Source organism: Pteropus medius, unplaced genomic scaffold (assembly GCF_902729225.1).
Source record: "Pteropus medius unplaced genomic scaffold, Ma_sr-lr_union100, whole genome shotgun sequence".
Taxonomy (NCBI): Eukaryota; Metazoa; Chordata; class Mammalia; order Chiroptera; family Pteropodidae; genus Pteropus; species Pteropus medius.
Genome location: NW_024344241.1, coordinates 2,325,344 through 2,345,129, shown reverse-complemented (window position 1 = coordinate 2,345,129; position 19,786 = coordinate 2,325,344). Strand labels below are relative to the sequence as shown.

General features: G+C 43.2%; 1 protein-coding gene across 2 annotated transcripts in view; it reads left to right on the top strand.

Annotated features, from left to right (window-relative positions):
* Positions 1-19,613, top strand: part of BMP6 (bone morphogenetic protein 6) — a 137,778-nt gene extending 118,165 nt beyond the window's left edge. The window contains exons 3-8 of one of the 2 annotated variants that reach the window (XR_005654191.1): positions 3,602-3,750; positions 4,426-4,623; positions 16,955-17,031; positions 17,844-17,954; positions 18,053-18,392; positions 19,089-19,613. Coding sequence is in view for 1 of the 2 variants with exons in the window: in XM_039869380.1 (XP_039725314.1) it covers positions 3,602-3,750; positions 4,426-4,623; positions 16,955-17,031; positions 17,844-17,954; positions 18,053-18,202 (685 nt within the window). In the remaining variant the exon portion in view is untranslated. Of the gene's footprint in view, positions 1-3,601; positions 3,751-4,425; positions 4,624-16,954; positions 17,032-17,843; positions 17,955-18,052 lie in introns of both variants that reach the window. The other variant, XM_039869380.1, reaches the window with a different exon arrangement.
* Positions 19,614-19,786: the final 173 nt, after the last annotated feature.

The window sequence follows — 19,786 nt, the reverse complement described above, 5'->3', positions numbered from 1 at the left end:
GATCCTTGAAGATGGAACACATATTCATTATGAAATGGGTCTATGAGTTGGTTCAGAACAAAATTCGCAATAAATTCTTTCAAAATTTTATCTCTCTCTTGTTTCAGAATTTTCTTTCATGGTATGCTCACTTGAGTGTCAGTCATCTTATTAAGAGGGTCCAAATAATCTAGTCGTGGTGGTCATTTGGCTTGACCCTAGGATTCTTTATCTGATTGCAACACATATTTTAGATGGGAACAACATACCTCAGCCCTGCTGCAGTGCGAGTTTAAAGGGAACCCTTGTTTTTCACATAGTGAAATTAGGTACATCTTGTTTGAGGCTACACTTTTACAGAGTGGGTAGACTAAGAAGGCCATGTGACTTACTATAAATTGTGTCTCTTAAATACCTGAGTTATTGGAAGCATTGAGGGTGAACCAACAAAGTTGTTTCGTAAAGCTGTAATTCTTAAAGTCCCTCACCCTGGCTGTGTGACTGCATGTCATTGGTGGTCTCAGTCTAGACAGAGAGCATTCTGCTTAGAAGGAAGAATAGGGCGAGACTGGGCAGTCCATCTCAGATCTCTTCTTCTCCTGACCCCGTTATGAGAACCCACTCATGATTTCTGATCCTGTGCCAGTCCTGAGTATCTTAATGTGTTTTTTGTATCCACCTGATGTTGGAATATATGTGCAGTAGATTTTAATTCCTTGCCTTATTCTGAGCCCTTGTTCAGAGTTTTCAACCTGTGCCCTGGACTTTCTTGACTGTTTTTTAGATATGTGGTGGCTAACAGCCTGAGCTCTGATTTTAAGTTCCAGTCACCCTGTTTAATGCCTGTGACTTTAATACACTTACCATCTCTAGTCTCTGTGCTATCAACTGTAGAAGAAACACAATAATAGGACCTGCCTCTCTGGGCTTCCCAAGTAATAAAAGAGAGGCTCTTGGTGCATGCCCACATATAGAAAACACACAGTAAATATTTGTTCTTCCTCTTTTCATTTAGTCCAGTTATTTTAAGTCCGTGCTTTACCTCATCTCCCTTCTAGGAACCTGAGCATCCTAGATTTAAACATCAAAATTTGAGACTTCCTCATTGACGTCTTTCTAGGCTCAGGTATTGGACTGTGTTCATTTGCACCACAGGTCTCTTAAGCAGTGAGGACCAGCATTATCCTTACTGTAGAGTCAGGGAAGTGTGGCAGAGAAACAACACAAATTCCTGGGGGCCCAGCCTATCTTAGGAGAAATTCGGGCTTGTCATGTCCGCTAATTCTCACTAACCCTGGAGATTTCATTTCTTCTACAGTGTGATTATTCATCTTTCTTATCAACATACTCTTTCACCTCTATTCCAAGTTTAGCTCTTGATTCATGTTCTCCCTTTTTAATTCAAGCTCCTCTCTTTTCTCCTTTTCTCTGATTGCTTTCTCCTATTTTGAGATGATGACCTTCTGTCCCATTCCCCACTTTCTTTTATAATAGACTCCCATTTCCTTTATTATAAACACCACTTTTTAAAAATAAAAGCTCACTGTAGCTTCTACCAGCTATGCCCCACTCATATCTTGGACTGTATTTTTCTGTATCCTTGTTACATACAAGTCCTTAAAAATTACGTGTATCATCAAAACTCTGTAAATAGAAACAAGTGACCCTCAGCAATAGCTCCATACACAGATCCTCTTCACCTCAGGGGCAGCCTTACACCTTGAAATTCTCACTGTGTCTTCATTCTGGAGGGTGCTGCTTTGACATGAATGTATCTTGTTGTGCTGCCTTCAGGACCAGAGCTACTTTCCCCACAGTGCTGTGCGTAGTGTCTGTGTTATTTCTGGATAAGGGTCTTTTCTGACCTTCCAGAATAGATTTATGTCTTCTTGCATCTTAACTTCAAAGCTTTGGACTTGCAATCCCCTCTTGCTGTTTTCCATGAACACCCCCATCTCCTTGCTCACAGTTACCTCAGTAACAAGGGGGGAGGGGTAATTTGTCAACAGGGGGTATGACACATACATTGGGGGAGAGCACTTGAAAGAAGGCAAGCTTGAATGTGCCCCCCGCAGGCTCTGTTCAGCAGCTGAGTAAACTACTTTTAGCTGTACCTACTGTTTTAAGCTTGGAAAAAATGACAATAAAGTTTCCTTCTAACTCTCAGCCATGTCAACAGGAAAAATTGTTTCCCCTCTGAGAAATCTCAAATTCTTAACTCAGATGTTTCACTGGCCTCACAAATATTCAATAGAATAGAGATAAATTCTATTCATTTGTCACAGATTGTCTTTCATAATGATCTCAAAAGACAGCATATCATGGGAAACTCTGTATCCACTTACTTTCTTTTCATTCACTAGCTTTTGATCTTGACCGCATGACAGTAGCCTCACTTCTGAGTTTCAGTTTTCCCAGCTGTAAAGTGGGGATAATGATGTTCTACTGAGTTTTCAGGATAGTTACGAGGACCAAGTGAAGCAAAGTGTATGGAAGTGCTTTAGAATTGATTTAAATATACTGTATTAATGTTGAGATGCTCATCTTAAATTTAGTATCTAATTCCAGTTTATTCTATCCTGTAAGATATTTCAGCAAAATATTTTCAGTACCAGGGGATCTGAATCTTTCCATGGCCTAAATATCCCTCTTTCCCTCATGGGAATTCCAGGCCATTTCATGCCACTGAACCTGGGATATCAACTTGGATTCAGAGTATCCTTGCAACACACAAAAGTGACCATCACCTAACACTGCTGTACCATGACGTGGGTGAGCAGGAAGAAACCCTCACTCCATCTTCTCACAACCCCTAGGGTTTTATTAGTTGACAACTGTAAAAAATATTAAAAAATATTCCCTATGAAGCCCGATGGCAGGAATGAACTCAATGAGTTTGCCTCAAAGAACCCCGGCCCTGGCTCACAGCTGTGCTGGGATAAACTTTAAAATCACTCAACTTACACCCACGGTTACACGGTCCAGATGAGAAAGGACTCGGCACTCGCTGTAGACCATTCAAATGCCTTAATTAAAAGAAAAGAACTGATGATTACTCAGAAATATGATGTGGTTTCTTGTTTCCCCTTATTTCACAGGAACTAACATGTGAAGATTGTCAGGTCCTAATTAAGAAAAAAATGAGCAAAGCATAACTTTATAAATGCTCATATTGGTTCGGATTTTAATATATTCTTAACCTTTTTCTTCATTGCTCCCACACTTTCTCTTTTTAAGAGTTCATTAGCCATAAATTAAGCAACAATATGATGTCTATCTGTCTGTCTGCCTATCTATCTAAATTTACCTTAATTACAAAAAGATTTGGTATAAGCATCATAACGAGGCCTTTGGTGAAATGAGAAATCCTCCTATGTTTGGGAGAAAGTTGGCTTCTCTAAAGTGCCCTAGCACATATTCACTTCTCTCTAGATTATGTCATGCATATGTCTTATACAGTATCTCACCAGGCAGACCTTTGGCAGGTCACTGTACACAGCACTGTATGCAGGCCTGATCCGACATTGGCATCTTTTATTATGACACTAAGGCAGGACAGAGTGAGAATGAGCTGAGGGGTTAGCCTACTGTTCACCACTGTGCCATCTTTTCTTTCTTTCAGAGACTCTGACCTATTTTTGTTGGACACCCGCGTAGTGTGGGCCTCAGAAGAAGGCTGGCTAGAATTTGACATCACAGCCACAAGCAATCTGTGGGTCGTGACCCCACAGCACAACATGGGGCTTCAGCTGAGTGTGGTAACTCGGGATGGTAAGTTTGCCAAAATCAGGCAGTCGTTATCATTTATTTCCTTTACAGCAGTTGTGGGAGAACCATGGTCTATAGTCGAGTCCTCAGCTCCAGGATGACTTATTTACTGTGCCCTCGTAACTGCTATTAAAAAGCAAAGACTTTTCCTGAGAAGACTAGGGGACAGTTAGGTGGTCAAGTTTCCGAGAGTAACAATGGGAGGACAGGCACGTCGAAGATGCTGAGATAAAAAGAAAGATGGCAGCGCAGTCTAAATTCTGACTGGAATTTAGAGAGAACTATTTCAGCACTCCTTCCTCCTGCAGTAGCTAAGCTCGGCAGCTTGAGGTCCGCTTATGGGCCCTCAGAGTACACACACTCTGCCTGTGAAGTTGCCTCGCTTGTTGAGGTGAACATGATCAGAAAGAAGGAATGAATATGAAGAAAAGAGATTAGCAGAAATTAGAGAGCCTGGGAGTCCCCACCACTCCTTGATTTGATTCATGGGCCTTTGGAAGGAGTATTTTGATTTTGCCCATCAGAGAGAGCCATCAGAGATCTGAGAATGCACCGTGCGTTCCCCTCACACTCTTTCATTATGATTAGCCCCTGGGAGGCCAGGAAGGATCAGTTATGTTGCTTGCTACAAGAAGTTTCCATGGAATAAAGAAAGGTGTGCTTTGGTTTGCATTTAAGGACTCAGTATCAACCCCCGAGCTGCAGGCCTGGTGGGCAGAGATGGCCCTTATGACAAGCAGCCTTTCATGGTGGCCTTCTTCAAGGTGAGTGAGGTCCACGTGCGCACAACGAGATCAGCCACAGGTCGGCGCCGACAGCAGAGTCGCAATCGCTCTACCCAGTCGCAGGACGTATCCCGGGTCTCCAGTGCTTCAGGTAGGTTTGGGTAAAGCCTGTTTTTCCAAGAAGCCTTGTTGGCTCTCGGGCCTCAGTGAGAATAAAGGATGTGCGGATAGTTTCAGTTTGTGCACAGCATCTGCACAGCAAATACAAAGGCCTACATGTGCCTCATCATAGTCACCAATTATCTAGATGGGTTCCTAGGGCCATCAGAGGGGGACACTTGTTACCCAAAGATGGAGTCTGCGGGCTGAAGACATCCTGAGTGTTTTTTTTTTTTCCTTCAGAAAAGCATGCTTCTGTTTGGTAAGATTTCTCCAACTCTTTTTTCATTCATATAAATGTCCTGAGAGCACCTGGATTTTCTTCTAGTTGTATTATCCCTGGGAGGTTGTGATGTACAAACAAACTTCATACATTTGTATTATGGACTTGTATTTGTCAGTGTTCTTGGCTGGAAGTGATGGAAAGTCAGCTCAAACAACCCTCTGTGATAGATTTTATTTGTCCATTTAACTTGGAAGTTCAAGGGTTCCAGCTTTAGGCAATGGTTGCCTGCGTGGGCTCAGATGATACTGAGAATCTTTCTTTCTCTTTTTCTGCTTTCCTTTGTTGGTGGCATTCTCAGAAAGACTGTCTCTACATGGTAGTAAAGAAGGCAACCAATAGTTCCAGGATTTTATCACTGTTGGCAATCTCAACTTCAGAAGGAGAGCTTCTCTTTCATGGTTGCTTTAGCAGAAAGCCAGCTGGGGCCATGTGTTCACCCCTGGAGCTAGGTAATAGGGCCAGCCCCATTCTACCCGAACAGACAGGTTCAGAGGGCAGGAGAAAGAAAACAGCTCCCACTGCTTGACTCTCAATTCACTAGTTCTTCAGAAATGTTTCCTCCCACGCTGTGCCTTTTTAGAAAGTGGCATGGAAGATCACTCATCAAAACATGAAGGAAGAACAGGTGTTCCAGCTAACATAGCTTGTAAGAGTGGAATTTAAACCCAGGTGTGTCTTACTTAAGGCCAGCACTTGCAAGTTCTGGGTTTTCTTTGGCTGTTTAAAGAGCCCAGGAATCCAGCATGAAGTTGAAGATCTGCTGTGAGATTTTCAGTCAGAGAACTTGCTTCTCTTTGTTACTACTCTGTGACTTTGGACAAATCTAATCCATTTGAGCTTCAGTTTACTCATCTGTTCAGTGGGGATGATTAATACTTGGTAGATTTGCTGGCATTAAATGAGAAGCATTTGATCTGGCTCAAAATAGTGCTCAAAGATTAGTTGCATCCAAATGTTGAAAGTAGGTTGTCAGGGCGTATGTTAGCATCCTTGGAAAGCATGTAGACTACTTTTGGAAGATGCACTAATTGTTTCAGATGACTATTGATAAATACCATCTTCGGTGGTCAGAAAGAGTTTTTGCAACTTCCCTAAGTACCAATTTGGGGGTCGGGGAAGGACGGAAGAAGTGTCTTCAGTTTAGGTTCAGACTTAATAAGCCATTTCTTTTACCAGTAACTTGGATGTGGAACTTGAGGATCCACCACCCAGTGTGATATGACATTTTGCTTCTTGTCATCCTGGTGTTTCTTGGAAGCACTGCACAGCGTGGGTGTTCCTGTGTTTACCACTAGAAACGGTTGGGGTTGGGGTTTAAAAAAAAAAAAAAAAGAAGAAATGATTGCTTTCCTTTATTCACTTCAGAGGAAGCCTGCTGAATAGAGTTAATAATCTCAGCGTTTTCCTCAGGGCATGATGGTGGGGTAGGTCTGCCAATGGTAGGCTTCAATTCATTAATGAACTGTGGTCAGTTTGGTCCTAGGACCTCAGACATGCAGGCAGCTCTCGAAATGCTGAATGCTTTTAAAATTAAAATTTCACTTGATTTATTCAACATCCCTCTCCTGCCCCTCCCCAATACACACTTGGATTTTTTTTTTTTAAATTGAGAAAACATGTTGGCTCTGATTTTGGTTTTAGCAGTGTCACCCAAATATTCTTTTTAAAGTTTCTTTCAACTTTTTTTTCCAATTTGATGAGCTTAAATTAAATATGAATATGGAAGTTGATCTAATTCATAATAAGAATCAAGTATATCTGCTTTTTCTTGGTCTTCCCACTCCCTACCTCCCAACCCAGTATTTTCAAATTTGCTTTGCTCCTGTCAGCAGTACTAAGGCAAAAGAGTTCATTACAAATACCTCTAGCCTCACCTATGTAAAGATCCTGACACCCAAGAAAGTATTACTACGAAGGATCCTCGTTGCCTCTCACTGTCTTCAAAGATCTGCTCATGCTGGTCTGAGAAATTGCTCATGTTAGGCCCACTGAAATGCTATGTTATATATTTGGCTCTTTCTTCCTTATTTATCCTTGCCATTAATGAGAGTGGACATGCAGAGGAAGAGATTGCTCTTGGAAAAGGGATTTCCAGAAAGATGGCCTGCTACTCCAAGAAATGGGCTGTCCAGCTTGTGCTTGCTTTCCAGGCCGCTGTGGGGCCAGATGTTGCTGAGCCTTTGTGAAACAGGCAGATGCTGTAGAGACAGAAAATTGTGGCCTCTGGTGTGACTCCAGGCAGGCCTTTCCCCTTGTAAATCTTGCGGAAGGTTGAAGGAAGAAATTACTTTGCCTCTGCTGCCCCCCTTCTTCCACAGTGTGCTCCCAGGGAATTAATATTTCTCCACTGAAACCACCACCAGGAGAAGCCCACTAGAGACTGTCCTGCATCTGGGTAAAGAAGTTAACATAATTCATCAAATTGCCTGTCATCAGGGTGAAATATGGCAGGGAAATGTACGGCTATTTTTGGAACTGTGGACTGCTCCTGCCGTCACAGGCAGGAGCAGTCCACAACAAGGGAAAGGCCAAGAGCCCTGGCCACCTCCTCCTCACCACCCACCCAAATCTGCTCTAACATCTGTACTTGGCCTTTAAGCTGGACTTTCCAAATACTTGCACCAAACAGTGGGTTTGGATTGAAGTCTCCCTGGATGGTTTTCACTTTCCCTTGCTTCTCTGCAGCCGTCTGCTCCACATGAATGATGGATGTTGGCTGCGCTATACTTCTCCAGTGGGCTCGGATATCATCTGGACAGTATCATTTATCGTTTTTACATGTGTTTTACTAGTCTTGGTCCAAGCCATGCTGTGCAGCCCATTGGGAATTCTAGGGCATCTGTCAATTCTTTTTCAGCCTCCATTTCTACCAACCTACTGGTCTTGGAACATCCTGCCCCTGCAGTCTTTAGCTTTTATCTGGTACTCTCTTTCTACTTGCTGCCATTTAGCCTCTTTTATATTATTTTTTTTCTTGGGGTCCATTGTTTTGTCTTCTCGGGGACTGTGATAGCACCTGGCCAATCCATTATGAGGGCTGTGAACGAATGGCCTTGAGGAATGGTTCCATGTGACATCTAGCTCTAATTCGATCTAGCTAATTTCCCAGGATCTCCCCAAGATGTCTTTAGGGAGTGGGTAGTTACTGCGATTTCAAGTCAGCTGGTGAGTCTGAGGTGTTCTGCCATGTCAACCAGCTGGCTGCTGACACTATGAATTAGAATTGCTCTTTCTTTTGTCAGATGATAGTTTTGAGACATTTTCTGCCACTTTTAATAATTCATGTAAAATTGGATTAGATGACTTTTAGGCTTCTTTCATCCTTGATGTTTATGTTGTCACCACTCAGCTCTGCCAACTCTCTATGAATCAGCAACTTCTCAAGACCCTGTCTGTCCTTTGGAATGAGTTCTTCAAATGCTACCTGTTAGTATTTCTTATGGTCAGTTCTCTTTCCATCTTTTTCCAACCCACCTAAAAATGTATTTTTAAGGAACCTGCGGGGAGAGGAATGTGGCTCTGGTACCTTTAGACATACTATTGACCTTCTTGTTAATAGCTCATATCTTCTGTCCCTTGAACTTCCAGTTGGGATCATTCAGTATGCTTCCAAGATGAGAATGGTAACCAGAATTCATCACTTGCAAAACAATGGTTTGGGTACTTTATTATGACTATGAAATCTTTTGCTATAGATTTCAGGGAACTCCACAGACTAGTGGTCTCATTCTCACCAATCCATGTGTCTTTGGCCTTTTAGTTCCTGGCAGGTGTCCATGTGTTGGTGTGCCAAAGCTGAGAGGACTGTTTATAGTTCTTCAAAGAAGTTGGGTATTTTAATATGTCATTTCGATCTTAAATTTTTAGGGCCTGCAGCTTGGCTTCCAGATGTCTCAGTCAAGAAGCAAAGGCTTGTTCAGGGCTTTCTAAGTGACACCAAGTCTTAATTCTCCACAGCTATAGAGGACATGTATGGCATTAGTGATTTGAAAGTTAGAAATGTTTCAAACGCCATATTTATACTTGACTCTCGTTTGCCATTAAGTGCCTTTAGGATAAAGGTTAGCAAGGAGTGAAACAGACTGGAAAGTTACCTTCTGCCCCATCCCTAGGTTCATCCTTGTGAATGTGCTAATGGAAGCAATGTTAAAAGGCAATAATAACAAGACCTAAACAGGTGCTACAAGGTGCCTGAGTAATTGCCCAACCACCAGCTCCTAAGAGTGTCCTGAAGCTAGAAGATTCAGTCTAGAAAGTGACAGCGGAACGGGTGTTTGGAGCGCAGGAAGTTTTAAAGTTCAGTCTTCAAGGGAAGCCTTTGTCTGTTTTCAAGATACTTAGTTCATATTCTTTTATAATCAAGACAAGGCCTGAGAGGAAGCCAAAGTCCCACCCAGATTAAATGGAGCCTTATGAGATCTTGAAATCCTGGAGCAACAGAAGAATAAGACCTCTCTGTTCCTCTCGTGCTAACCATCCAGGTTGTAAACAAAATCTAGACTTTGAAACTTAAGCTGTCTCCTCTCCACTAAACACTTTATTGGATTATTGACATCAGAAATCAAGATCCCAGTGTGGTCCCCTTGCATCCTGTCGTGTCAGTGGCACAGGAGCTGGGCTTCTTCCAGCCTGTTCTCAATGGCTGTGTTGATTCTGTGGGGTATGTGGGAGCCAGAGACTTGTTTTAGATAAGACGAGCAGATAAGACTTAGAGATATGGAAAGAACTGGCCAGACCACTGAAGACAGAGGTGTCATTTTAACAGCTGCTCGTTATCCTTCCTCTTGTCATTCTAGGAGAGAAAGGAAATAAGAGTAGTGAATCATTTGCTCTAAAAAACAAGTTTTCTCTGGGAAGACTCTGTAGCCTGAGCTCAGAAAAGCCAGGAAATGCAGCGTGAAACATGTCACTGTCCCCAGCTCCTGCCACACAGGCATTATCCTGGCTGAGTATGTAGCCTGCTGTTCAGGGACAACTGCATGCAGCTGACATGCCCCACCAGGCCCAAGTAGCTCCTCTGTAGAATCCCCAGCCTGAGAAGCACCACCTGCCAACTCACCTGGTTTTGGATGGATGCCCCGACTTGGTCTCTTTTCTGCTTTTCTCTCTCCATGTCTTCCCTGTTGTTTCTCTCTCCTGCTCTTTTTGGGGGTAGGGGGTTGGAAAGGAAAGTGGGTGGGCTGCCCACAGATCCCTGAGACCTGGTCCGGGCTTAGGTTGCTGTGACTCAGGTGCAGCCACCTCCCAGGGGCCCCCAGGTTAGCTACTTGGCCCTGACTAGGCATGATGGTGGTCGTGCAGCCTCCCTGCATGTTGTCTGCCCTGCAAGTCAGTATCATTGCTGCGCCTTTCCCTTCCAGGACTTACTCCCCTGAGAATCTGTGCAAGGGAAGCCTGCCTTTCACTGCACATAGCAATTCGGCTTTAGAAATCAACCAACAGTAGGATCCAAGATCTCCTAGCACATGGCTCCTTTGCATTTTACTGTGTGTGTGGCTTTTCAGGAGGACTAGATACAAGGAATGCTGGATGGAACAAACCCAGATGTGGGATGTGACCCTCGTGTTTGTAGTAGAACAAAAGTGCAGTGTACACAGCCTCTAGGGACAAGGATGCTGTGAGGAAGTGGCCGGCCAGCTGGCTGCTCACAGCAAGGTCAGAGCACCCGATCCTCCCTGCACTAAATGAGAGAAATGCTCCCTGCAGGGTCCTGTTTACCTTGGGCTGAGCGGGGTTCATGCGGTGGCTCCCACTGTCACATGGGCCCAGCCAGCCCCCCTGTCAGTTTTCTTCTGTTGGTGAAACACCCCTCAGCCGTCATAGGGAAGAATGGAACATAAGGTCAGGAAGTAGAGGCTGTCACCAATGAAAGTGAGTGTTGGGGCCGTGGCCCAGCAGCTGAGAAGAAAGAACTCCCATCGAGAACCAAGAAGACAGTAGGAGTTCAGCCATAGCCTGCGTGGAACATACAGATGAAACAGAAGAGGGACAAGGGGACCTGGGAGGGGTGGGAAGATGAGAATAAAGATGAAGACAGGGGGTCAGTAGAGAACTCTGTGTTGTAGAAACTGCAGCATTGACCCTAGTGGCTCACCCAGATGTGACTTATCCCCACATCCCCACCCTCCAAGCAGGGGTCTCTGGTGTGGGAATTAAGTTGTGTCTGAAGTATAAGGACAAGGTGCTTGATTGTCATACTCTCCTGCCATCAGCTGGACTCCAGGAAAATGTGCTTCCATACAGCTCATTTCGCCCTGGCCTCCCAACACCTCCCAGGTGTACCTGGCCCCTAGGTAACCCAGAATCATAAATAATAAAGACTCACCTGGAGTTTGGAAGAGTAATGCCACGGGCACTGATGGAGTTGACACTTCATTCCAAGAAAAATGTCTGACTGGACTACCCTGGCCCCTCTTGTCACCAATCAAAGTGGAAAATTGAAGATATTGGTCATCAGTTTGGCCATTGGCAATGAACATGATACTGCTGTGTGTTCCTGTACCACTGGTTTAATCATCCAGAAGGCCTAGATGAGATGCACACCTCCTTAGCAAAGTATTAGAAGAATAAAGATTTAATAAAGAACATGCTTTGGGCATTGCAGCCTGGCCCTCTCTCCCCAGCTCCGTTCTGCTTGCCCCTCTTTCCAAAAGGGGACTGTGCCTATCTCTGGTCGGTAGTCACTGTACCTTTTCCAATAGAGAGCGTGGAGGTTCTGCTGAAGGACCTTCATGCAGGAGGCAACCAGGCAAATCTGTCTTGGACCTTTAAAGTTACTTCCCTTCCTCCAGGGTAGAACCTGTGAAGCTTCCTGTGTCATGGTTCCCACTTGCCCCTTAAGTTGAGATGAAACCAACTTAAGTCTCCATTTAAAATGGCTTCTTTTCTCTGTCTGGCCCTTGATTAATGAGCCCATTTGGACAAAGCTGTGTTGCTTTCTTTCTCCCACTGGAGTGGTCTGTGCCTGTTCAATCTTAACTGTATAAATTTTCATTGGCTCTATCCAGACCAATCATCTAAGCAAATATCAAGGGGTTGGGGGTATATTTTTTGCAATCTGTCAATCTCTAAAAAAACAAAACAAAACGATGCATGGCAGTGTAATTCCACTGCAAAACCAAGAATACCAGCCCCTGAGCAGCAGACATAAGTATTTTGAGGAGCTCAGACCTTCAAAAATATTTATATATTCTTTGCCAGCACTTAACATGGAGTTATAAAGAAACTTAAGTGTGGCCTGAAAGTGTCCGTAGGAAGAAAAACAGGAGAGCCGAATTCCTCCCTTTGCTCTCTCTGGCCTTGATCTTAACAAAAATGCCAGTGTCTAGCTCTAAAAGAAATAGCTGTTTTTGCAGAGAAAGTTCTCTTTGTTGAGCCTTCAGAGTCAAATTAGCAAGAGGTTCACAGATAGAACTGTCGGTGAAAGTAGATGTCAGACATATAGAAGTTGTCTCTGTCTTCTGTGTTCTAACACCAACTAGGTGTCCTATGATCAAATTCAGCCCTGACACTAACCATCTGGAGTTAGCCCAGACCCCACAAATTCAAGGACATAGTCCCCAACAAGACTGCCTTCACTTCAGATGCCAGCTACATATGGGGTCCCCAGCCCACCTGAAGTTATGTCTGACTTGGCTACAAATTCAGGGTTTCCCATGACCAGCCCCCCCTCAGGTTATGTAATTCACTAGAACAACTCACAGAACTCAGGAAAGCACTATGCTTGTGATTACAGTTTTATTATAAAGGATGCAGATGAGAAACAGCGACATGGAAGAGATTCACAGGGCGAGGTCTGGCAGGAAAGGGGCGTGGACACAGAACTTCCATGTCCTCTCCTTGTGAAACCTGGGCAGTTTGCTCTCCCAGCACACCAATGTTTGTCAGCCCACATTGTTGGCAAAGTTCCACTGAGCCTCACTGTCCAGAGTTTTCATATGGGGCTCATTACTATGGATGATTTATTAAATTATTGGCCATGTGATTGAACTCAACTTCAAGCCTCCCTCCATGGAGGTCAGGCTTGCCTAAAGTTCCAACCCTCTAATCACGTGGTTGGTCTTTCTTGTGACCAGCCCCATTGCGAGACTATCTAAGGACTCAGTTGGAATTATCACTTAGGAAATTCCATGGTTTTTGTAGGTCTGTGCCAGGAACCAGGACAAAAACCAGATATATTCTTTGTTATATCATACTGCCCATGTCCACCAACCTGGGAAGGAAAGCTGTCCAAGAAATCTCTGCTTTTCAAATGGCCAACAATTCCAAGTTGGATTTTGGGGAAATCTTGGTCTCTAGCACGGAGAAAACATTTGGGAGGAAGTTTACTTTGGGGGACACAGGCCAAATGAGGTTGGGCAGGGAAAATTCCAGATTGAGACCATAAGTTGGGGATCAAATAACTCAGGGGTCCCCAACCCCCAGGCTGTGGACTGGTATTAGTCTGCGGCCTCTTAGGAACCAGGCCACACAGCAGGAGGTGAGTGGCAGGCAAGCGAGCAAAGCTTTGTATTTGTAGCCACTGTCCAGCACTAGCATCACCACCTCAGCTCCACCTCAGATCATTAGGCATTAGATTCTCATAGGAGCACCGGTCCCTGGTGCCAAAAATGTTGGGGACCGCTGATAACTTACCTAACCCAGGATATCTTCAAGAGTGCAGGGAGATCAGAGCCTTGGAGTCTTCAGAAAATTGGCCCTTGCATGCAGCTAGCAAGGGAGAAATGAGCAAGTGGAAGGCTGCAGGTAAGTTTTGAAGGGCCAGGTTTGGGAGCAGCAAACCTCCCTTCCCCCCATATTCATGGGCAGAACTCAAGCACACGACCACACCTACCTGCAGTGGGAAATGTCAGATAGCTGTGTGCCCAGGGGGTAGATAGAGTATACGGGTTTTTAGTAAACATGGAGCAGCCTCCATCAGACTCTTCCTGGAACCTGCCAAGCAGGTTACTTCCCCAGGGCCTTTGCATTTGTCATTCTACTGTACAGATTATTCATCCCCCAGATAGACTCATGTCTCTCTGACAAAGTTCTTTCAGGTCTCTGCCTAAAAGATACCTTAACAGAGAGATGGGCTCACCAACCCTACTCCACCTTGTGCTCCCTATGCTCTAGTTATGAATAATAATTTAGCTACCCAGGACTCTTGATTACATAGAATAGAAACAGACTCTAATTAATTGACTTAGAAATACTTTAGGGTATCAGGGAAATGACCTTGCAACAAGATTGGAGAACCAAACTCAGAATCAAGGCCCAACTTGGACCTGGTCCCCAATACAATGTGGCTTGAATGCTACCACTGGGGCTGTTACCATGAACATTTGCTACCAAGCTTTCCCATTCTTAGTTTCCCCCTTGAGTGACTCTTTCAAGAGTGGGGTCATCAGATTGTCTTTAATGAACTCATGAGCCTGTACTCTAGCTAGTAGGGGACAAAGACAATAGCTAACTGTCATGGGAAATGGGACCTTGATTCCCACCTATCTAGGAATTCCCCCAAACAAGAAGTAGTCCTGGAAGCTAAATAGCTGAAACAATAAATGTCAACTACAGTTGGGTATGGAATTCTACACTGATGGCATAGTTTTTGATGTATTTTTTTATGTTATATATTATGTTGTTAAGAAGTTTGCTATCAATCTGCTTTATGTTCAATTGTAGGTAATTTTTTTCTCAGGGGTGCTTTTGAGAATTTCTCTATGTATTCGATATACTACAGTTTCACTAGATGTGGCTACACAGGAATTTATTTACTCTGCTTGGGATTCATTGTACCTTTTCAATATAAAGATGTTTGCCTTTCTTCAGCTCTAGAAAATTTGCAGACATTTACGTCTTCAACTATTATTTCTCCCCCCATTAGTCTCTTCAGAGATTCCTATTAGAAATAACATTGGTCTTTCCATTCTATCTTCTGTATCTCTTTACAGATAGTCACATTTTCCGGTCATTTGACTCTGGGCTGTATTTTGGAAAGTTTCTTCAAATATATTGTTCAGTTCTTTAATTCTCTCTTCAGTTATTATCTAATCTGATGTTTAACCCATCCATTTTGTTGTTATTTTCAGTGATTATTATTTTTATGAATTTTTTTTGGTCTGTTTCAAATTCACCTGTTTTTTTTTATGTTCGTTTCCCGTAATGTTCTTAATTTAGGATTTCTATTCCTTATTTTATTTCTTCCATTATTTTAGATATTCTTTTTTGTAATCTCACTCAGAAACTACTCTTGCCTGCAGTCCCTGGGTTTCTGTATTTTCTCTGTCTTGTACTCCAACTCCCCTCTCAGGATACTTAATTTCTTTGTGTGGTCGATTCTTTTTGTTGAGGGATTATTTTCAGTAGGAGGTTTTGTCTTGTTTTGAGGTGTGGTGGGTGCTTGTTTGTTTTTACTCAGAGAGTCCATGGTGCCCTGCAGAGTGAAAATTTCCCTTCAGTGTGGTTTTCCATTCATTTCTTCCAGGTACTTAAAGTTACAGTAAGGGTGATTCTGTGAGGTGAAGAAGAGAGGTGGGAAGAATGAATAATTTAGAATTAGAAATCAACTCAAAAGGTAGTCTGCCTCCCTTCCCAGGATAGATCAGTGGGCTGAATTAGTACTGTGTTTCTTTTCCTTACGAAATCACAAAATCTGTGTGTTTGGTCTTGCTTCAGGGCCAGGAGGTCCAGGAATACAAGTTACAGAAAACAATTCAAACAAGCTTTAAGCAATCAGGTAACTTATTGGATCATTGACTAAAGAGGACGGAAGTAGCACAAAAATGGGCTCAGGCTCTTGTATCCATCAATGTCCATTTTAGATTAAGAACCTTTATCCAAAGTCTTCATCTAACCTTTCATCTCTCCCCCTTCTCTTGAACTCTCAACCACCACTCACCATGAGATCACACCTTTAGAATCCCAGCTCTGAATGTCACTCCCTGGCTCAAAAACTGTCAAAGCTTACTTACTATCTCTGGTATGAAGTCCAAAAACGTTTGGTTGGCATTCTAAACCACTTCTCCAACTTTTGTCTTGATGATTGACTACTCTTCACATATCCTTAAATTCATTTCAGAAGAACTGCTCTCTTTTCTTCTTTCTCATTCATGGGATTTCCCTATGGCCCTTGCCCATAGCCTTTGTATTGTTTTGTATTTTAGTTGTGTACATGTCTCACGCCATCCCTTTGATTCCCTAAGTTCCTGGAGGATGAAAGCCTTGTCTAACTTATCTTCCTATTTCCCAGGATACCTAGCGGAGGGAATGTCATACAAGAACTGCTCCAAGTGGCCTAAACGAATCAGGGCACTGCCATTCCTCTTGCCAGTGATTAGGTTAAGCAAGGCTAGTGGCTCCTGAATTATACAGAACAGATATATACACTTCAGCAGATTCTCATGGGACACAACTGGCTTAGGAGTCTTTGCCTTACTGCAAGTCAAGGGGCTCGACCCTGGCAGCCAGGCTGGATGTCAGCATGGGTGAGAATGGACCCTGCTGCAGAGTCTCTCTCTCTGTCTTCCCCATTCTTGGGTCTCCCGGTTAGGTCGTGTTCCATTACACTTCCTTCAGGATGCTTTCCTGGCTCAGCAGCTATCTGCAAAGTCCCTGTGCAGTTTCAAGATCACCCCCGTTTGAAATATAGTGAATCCTGCCTGGTACAGTTGCCTTTTACTGTGTATATGGTGTCTTCCAAGTCAGGAGTCTGGGGTGTTTTGGGCATCTTCACACACCCCCTCCTTAGGCCTTGCACACAACAGGGGCTCACAACAAATACCTGTTGCTTAAAAGAGTTCATTTAACTCAATAAGTATGTATCATTTGCCAGCGTGCCCAGCACTAACCCAAGTGGACAAGACAGAGTATGTGAAACACCCAAGTGATTGGGAACCTGAAAGAGCAATTTGGTGACCAAATTTACATCTAGCAGGGCCCTTGTTCACTGCTATCCCAAGCCTAGTACAGTGCCTGGCCCATGGCACGCTCTTCATGTAAGTTTTTAAGTGAGGGAATGAATGAGTTAATGGGTGCATCTTTTGATCTCCTCCAACAGATTATAACAGCAGTGAATTAAAAACAGCCTGTAGGAAACATGAGCTTTACGTGAGCTTCCAAGACCTGGGATGGCAGGTGAGTTCTCAGGACACTAAGGGGGACAAAGTTCCTTTCTCAGCAGTCTCTTATCTTAATGGCAGCAGCCAACATCAAAGACCTTAAGCTTTAGGACTGAGATGGCTCCTCCACGAAGGTACACAGGAGCCCTTCCAAATGTCCAGGCTCTCCGGAGTGAGGTGGGGGAAGACTGGGCCTTCTTGTGCACACAGCCCCCACTGGCACCTTCCCAGGGAGCCCAGGGTTCCCCAGCTCTGTGTACCTCAAAATCAGTAGGCACTTTCTTCAAGATGCAATTTCCACATTTTTTTCAAAGTCCATTTATATTTAGGCATTTAAACAAATTTTAATTGAGAAAAGATTTGAAAAATGATCACTAGTTAACCTCTCCAATGGCTATAAATTGGCTCACCCAAACTATCTAGAAGAGCATAAATGTTTTGCCCGCACCTGAAAGCCACCACTAGTTTATAAGAATTATAGGTGACAAAGTGATAGAAGTTAGTTTCCATATGCAGGTGGCATTATGATGACAGGATTCCTGGAGAGGCTCCATTGGGTCCAAGTACAGAAAGCCAGCCATCTGTGTGCTTCCAGGCCTAGCAGGCAGGTAGCGGCTAAATGTGGAAGGGATGAGGACTCTGTCAGACCAACCAGATTCACACCCTAGTTTTGCCACTTGAACGTGAACTTAATCTTCCTGCATCTCTGTCTCCTGCCTCCTTACCTGTCCATGTGAGTAATCCTTCTCGCAGGATTACTTAAAGCACAGATAATCTAAGGAGTATACATTAATCACCTTTTTGTTGCTTCCTTTGCTTTAAATTAAGGATTGGATTATCGCACCCAAGGGCTATGCTGCCAATTACTGTGATGGAGAATGCTCCTTCCCACTCAACGCACACATGAATGCAACAAACCATGCGATCGTACAGACACTGGTGAGCTCGAAGAGATTTTTGTCATTTTATAGGTAGAAGTAAGCCAAGACCAGGTATAGCTGCTAATGGAACCTTTTCCTCCTTCTGTTTTGGAACAGGTTCACCTTATGAATCCTGAGTATGTCCCCAAACCGTGCTGTGCGCCAACTAAACTAAATGCTATCTCAGTCCTTTACTTTGATGACAACTCCAATGTCATCTTAAAAAAATACAGGAATATGGTTGTAAGAGCTTGTGGATGCCACTAACTCGAAAAACTAGTCACTGGGGACACAAATACTGCCTTGGATTCCTAGATTACATCTGCCTTAAAAAACACGCGGAAGCACAGTGAAAGCAAGACGATGACTTTGAAAGCATCTCATGCCGGTTGGTGCCTTACTACCCAAGACAGATTTTAAAGGACCTCGTTAATGATTTGCCCACATAGTAAATAACGTGAGTAGTTGTTGGTCTGTAGGAAGCTGTTTGAATGTCTGTAGTATGAAGTCTGGTAACTGCAGAAACATAACTTTGAAGGGTTTCCCCTTCACTCCCCGCAAAAAGCCTCCCAAAAGTAGTTTTAGCTTTAGATCAAGCTATTTGTGGTATGAGCAAAGAAGGAAGGTAATGTTAAAGGAGTAAGAGTATTCTTGGCTAAAGTATCAGCTGGTTTAGTAATGTTTTTCAAAGATAGATTTTACAGACAACAGAAATTGGGGGAAAATGCCTCTATTCAGATTTCATTCCCAGGAAGGTCAATTTCATAGAAGATCAACAGCCCGGGCCATAACCAGGGCTATTTGGAAGTGCCTTGTCTCAGTAATTGCTGTTACATGTTTATGCTGGCCTTTTGTTGGTGTGAAAATAGAATTATTTTGGTTAAAACAAACCATGTGATTTCCACACCTCAGTCCTCTGCCACTTACTGTTTTCTTGGCTAGTAGCAAAAGCAGACTGCTCATACTTTGAGGTCAGACTGCAAGGGGTGAGAAGCATTTTTAATAGCCATCATTTTAACCATATAACATGTGAAAGAAATTCTGCAACTCATCTTTTTTGGAATGGCTCTCTGAAAAGCACATTAACTTCAGGAACGCTGGCTCTAATCTCATCTATTTTAGTAAAAATGGTTCTTTGCCTTTTTCTATACAGCATGTCATGTCACAGGGTGAGACCCAACAAAGGAAATAAACTGAGGAAGGAGCTCCCAGCCTTTAGGAATGAGTTTGGATGGCCATGCTGTTTATGAACTGAAATCAGTTTTCTTTTCTTTTGTAGGAAGTGAGAACTCAGATTAAATCTTAGAATATTTTTTAAATGTCTTTTTCACAATCATGTACTAAGAAACCAGTTTCATACTAAACTGATTAAATAATACATTTATGATCTATAACTGCATACAGCTTTTTTGTAAATATAAACTATAATTTATTGTCTATTTTATATCTGTTTTGCTGTAACATTTAAGGAAAGACCAGACTTTTTTTTTTTTTAAAAAAAGAGTTTATTTAGAAAGTATCATAGTGTAAACAAATTGTACCACTTTGATTTTCTTTTAATACAAGACTCATGATGCGAAGCTGAAGCCACTCATGAGGACTGTGCTTCTCCAGAACGTTGGGATTTTTAAATGAACATCTGTGAACCACATGATTAATAAAGATTTCCTTTAAGGCAGAGGCTGTTCGAGATCCTGCTCTGTTGTCATCTGCGGCAGACGCAGAAGTGATCTTGTTTCAGAGATCCTCACCCCTAGTTACTTTGTGCCAAGTGACTGGATCCCCCAAGCATGGGAGGTGGGTTGAAGAGTGTTGGACACAGAGGGGTTATTCTGAGAAGTAATTTGATGG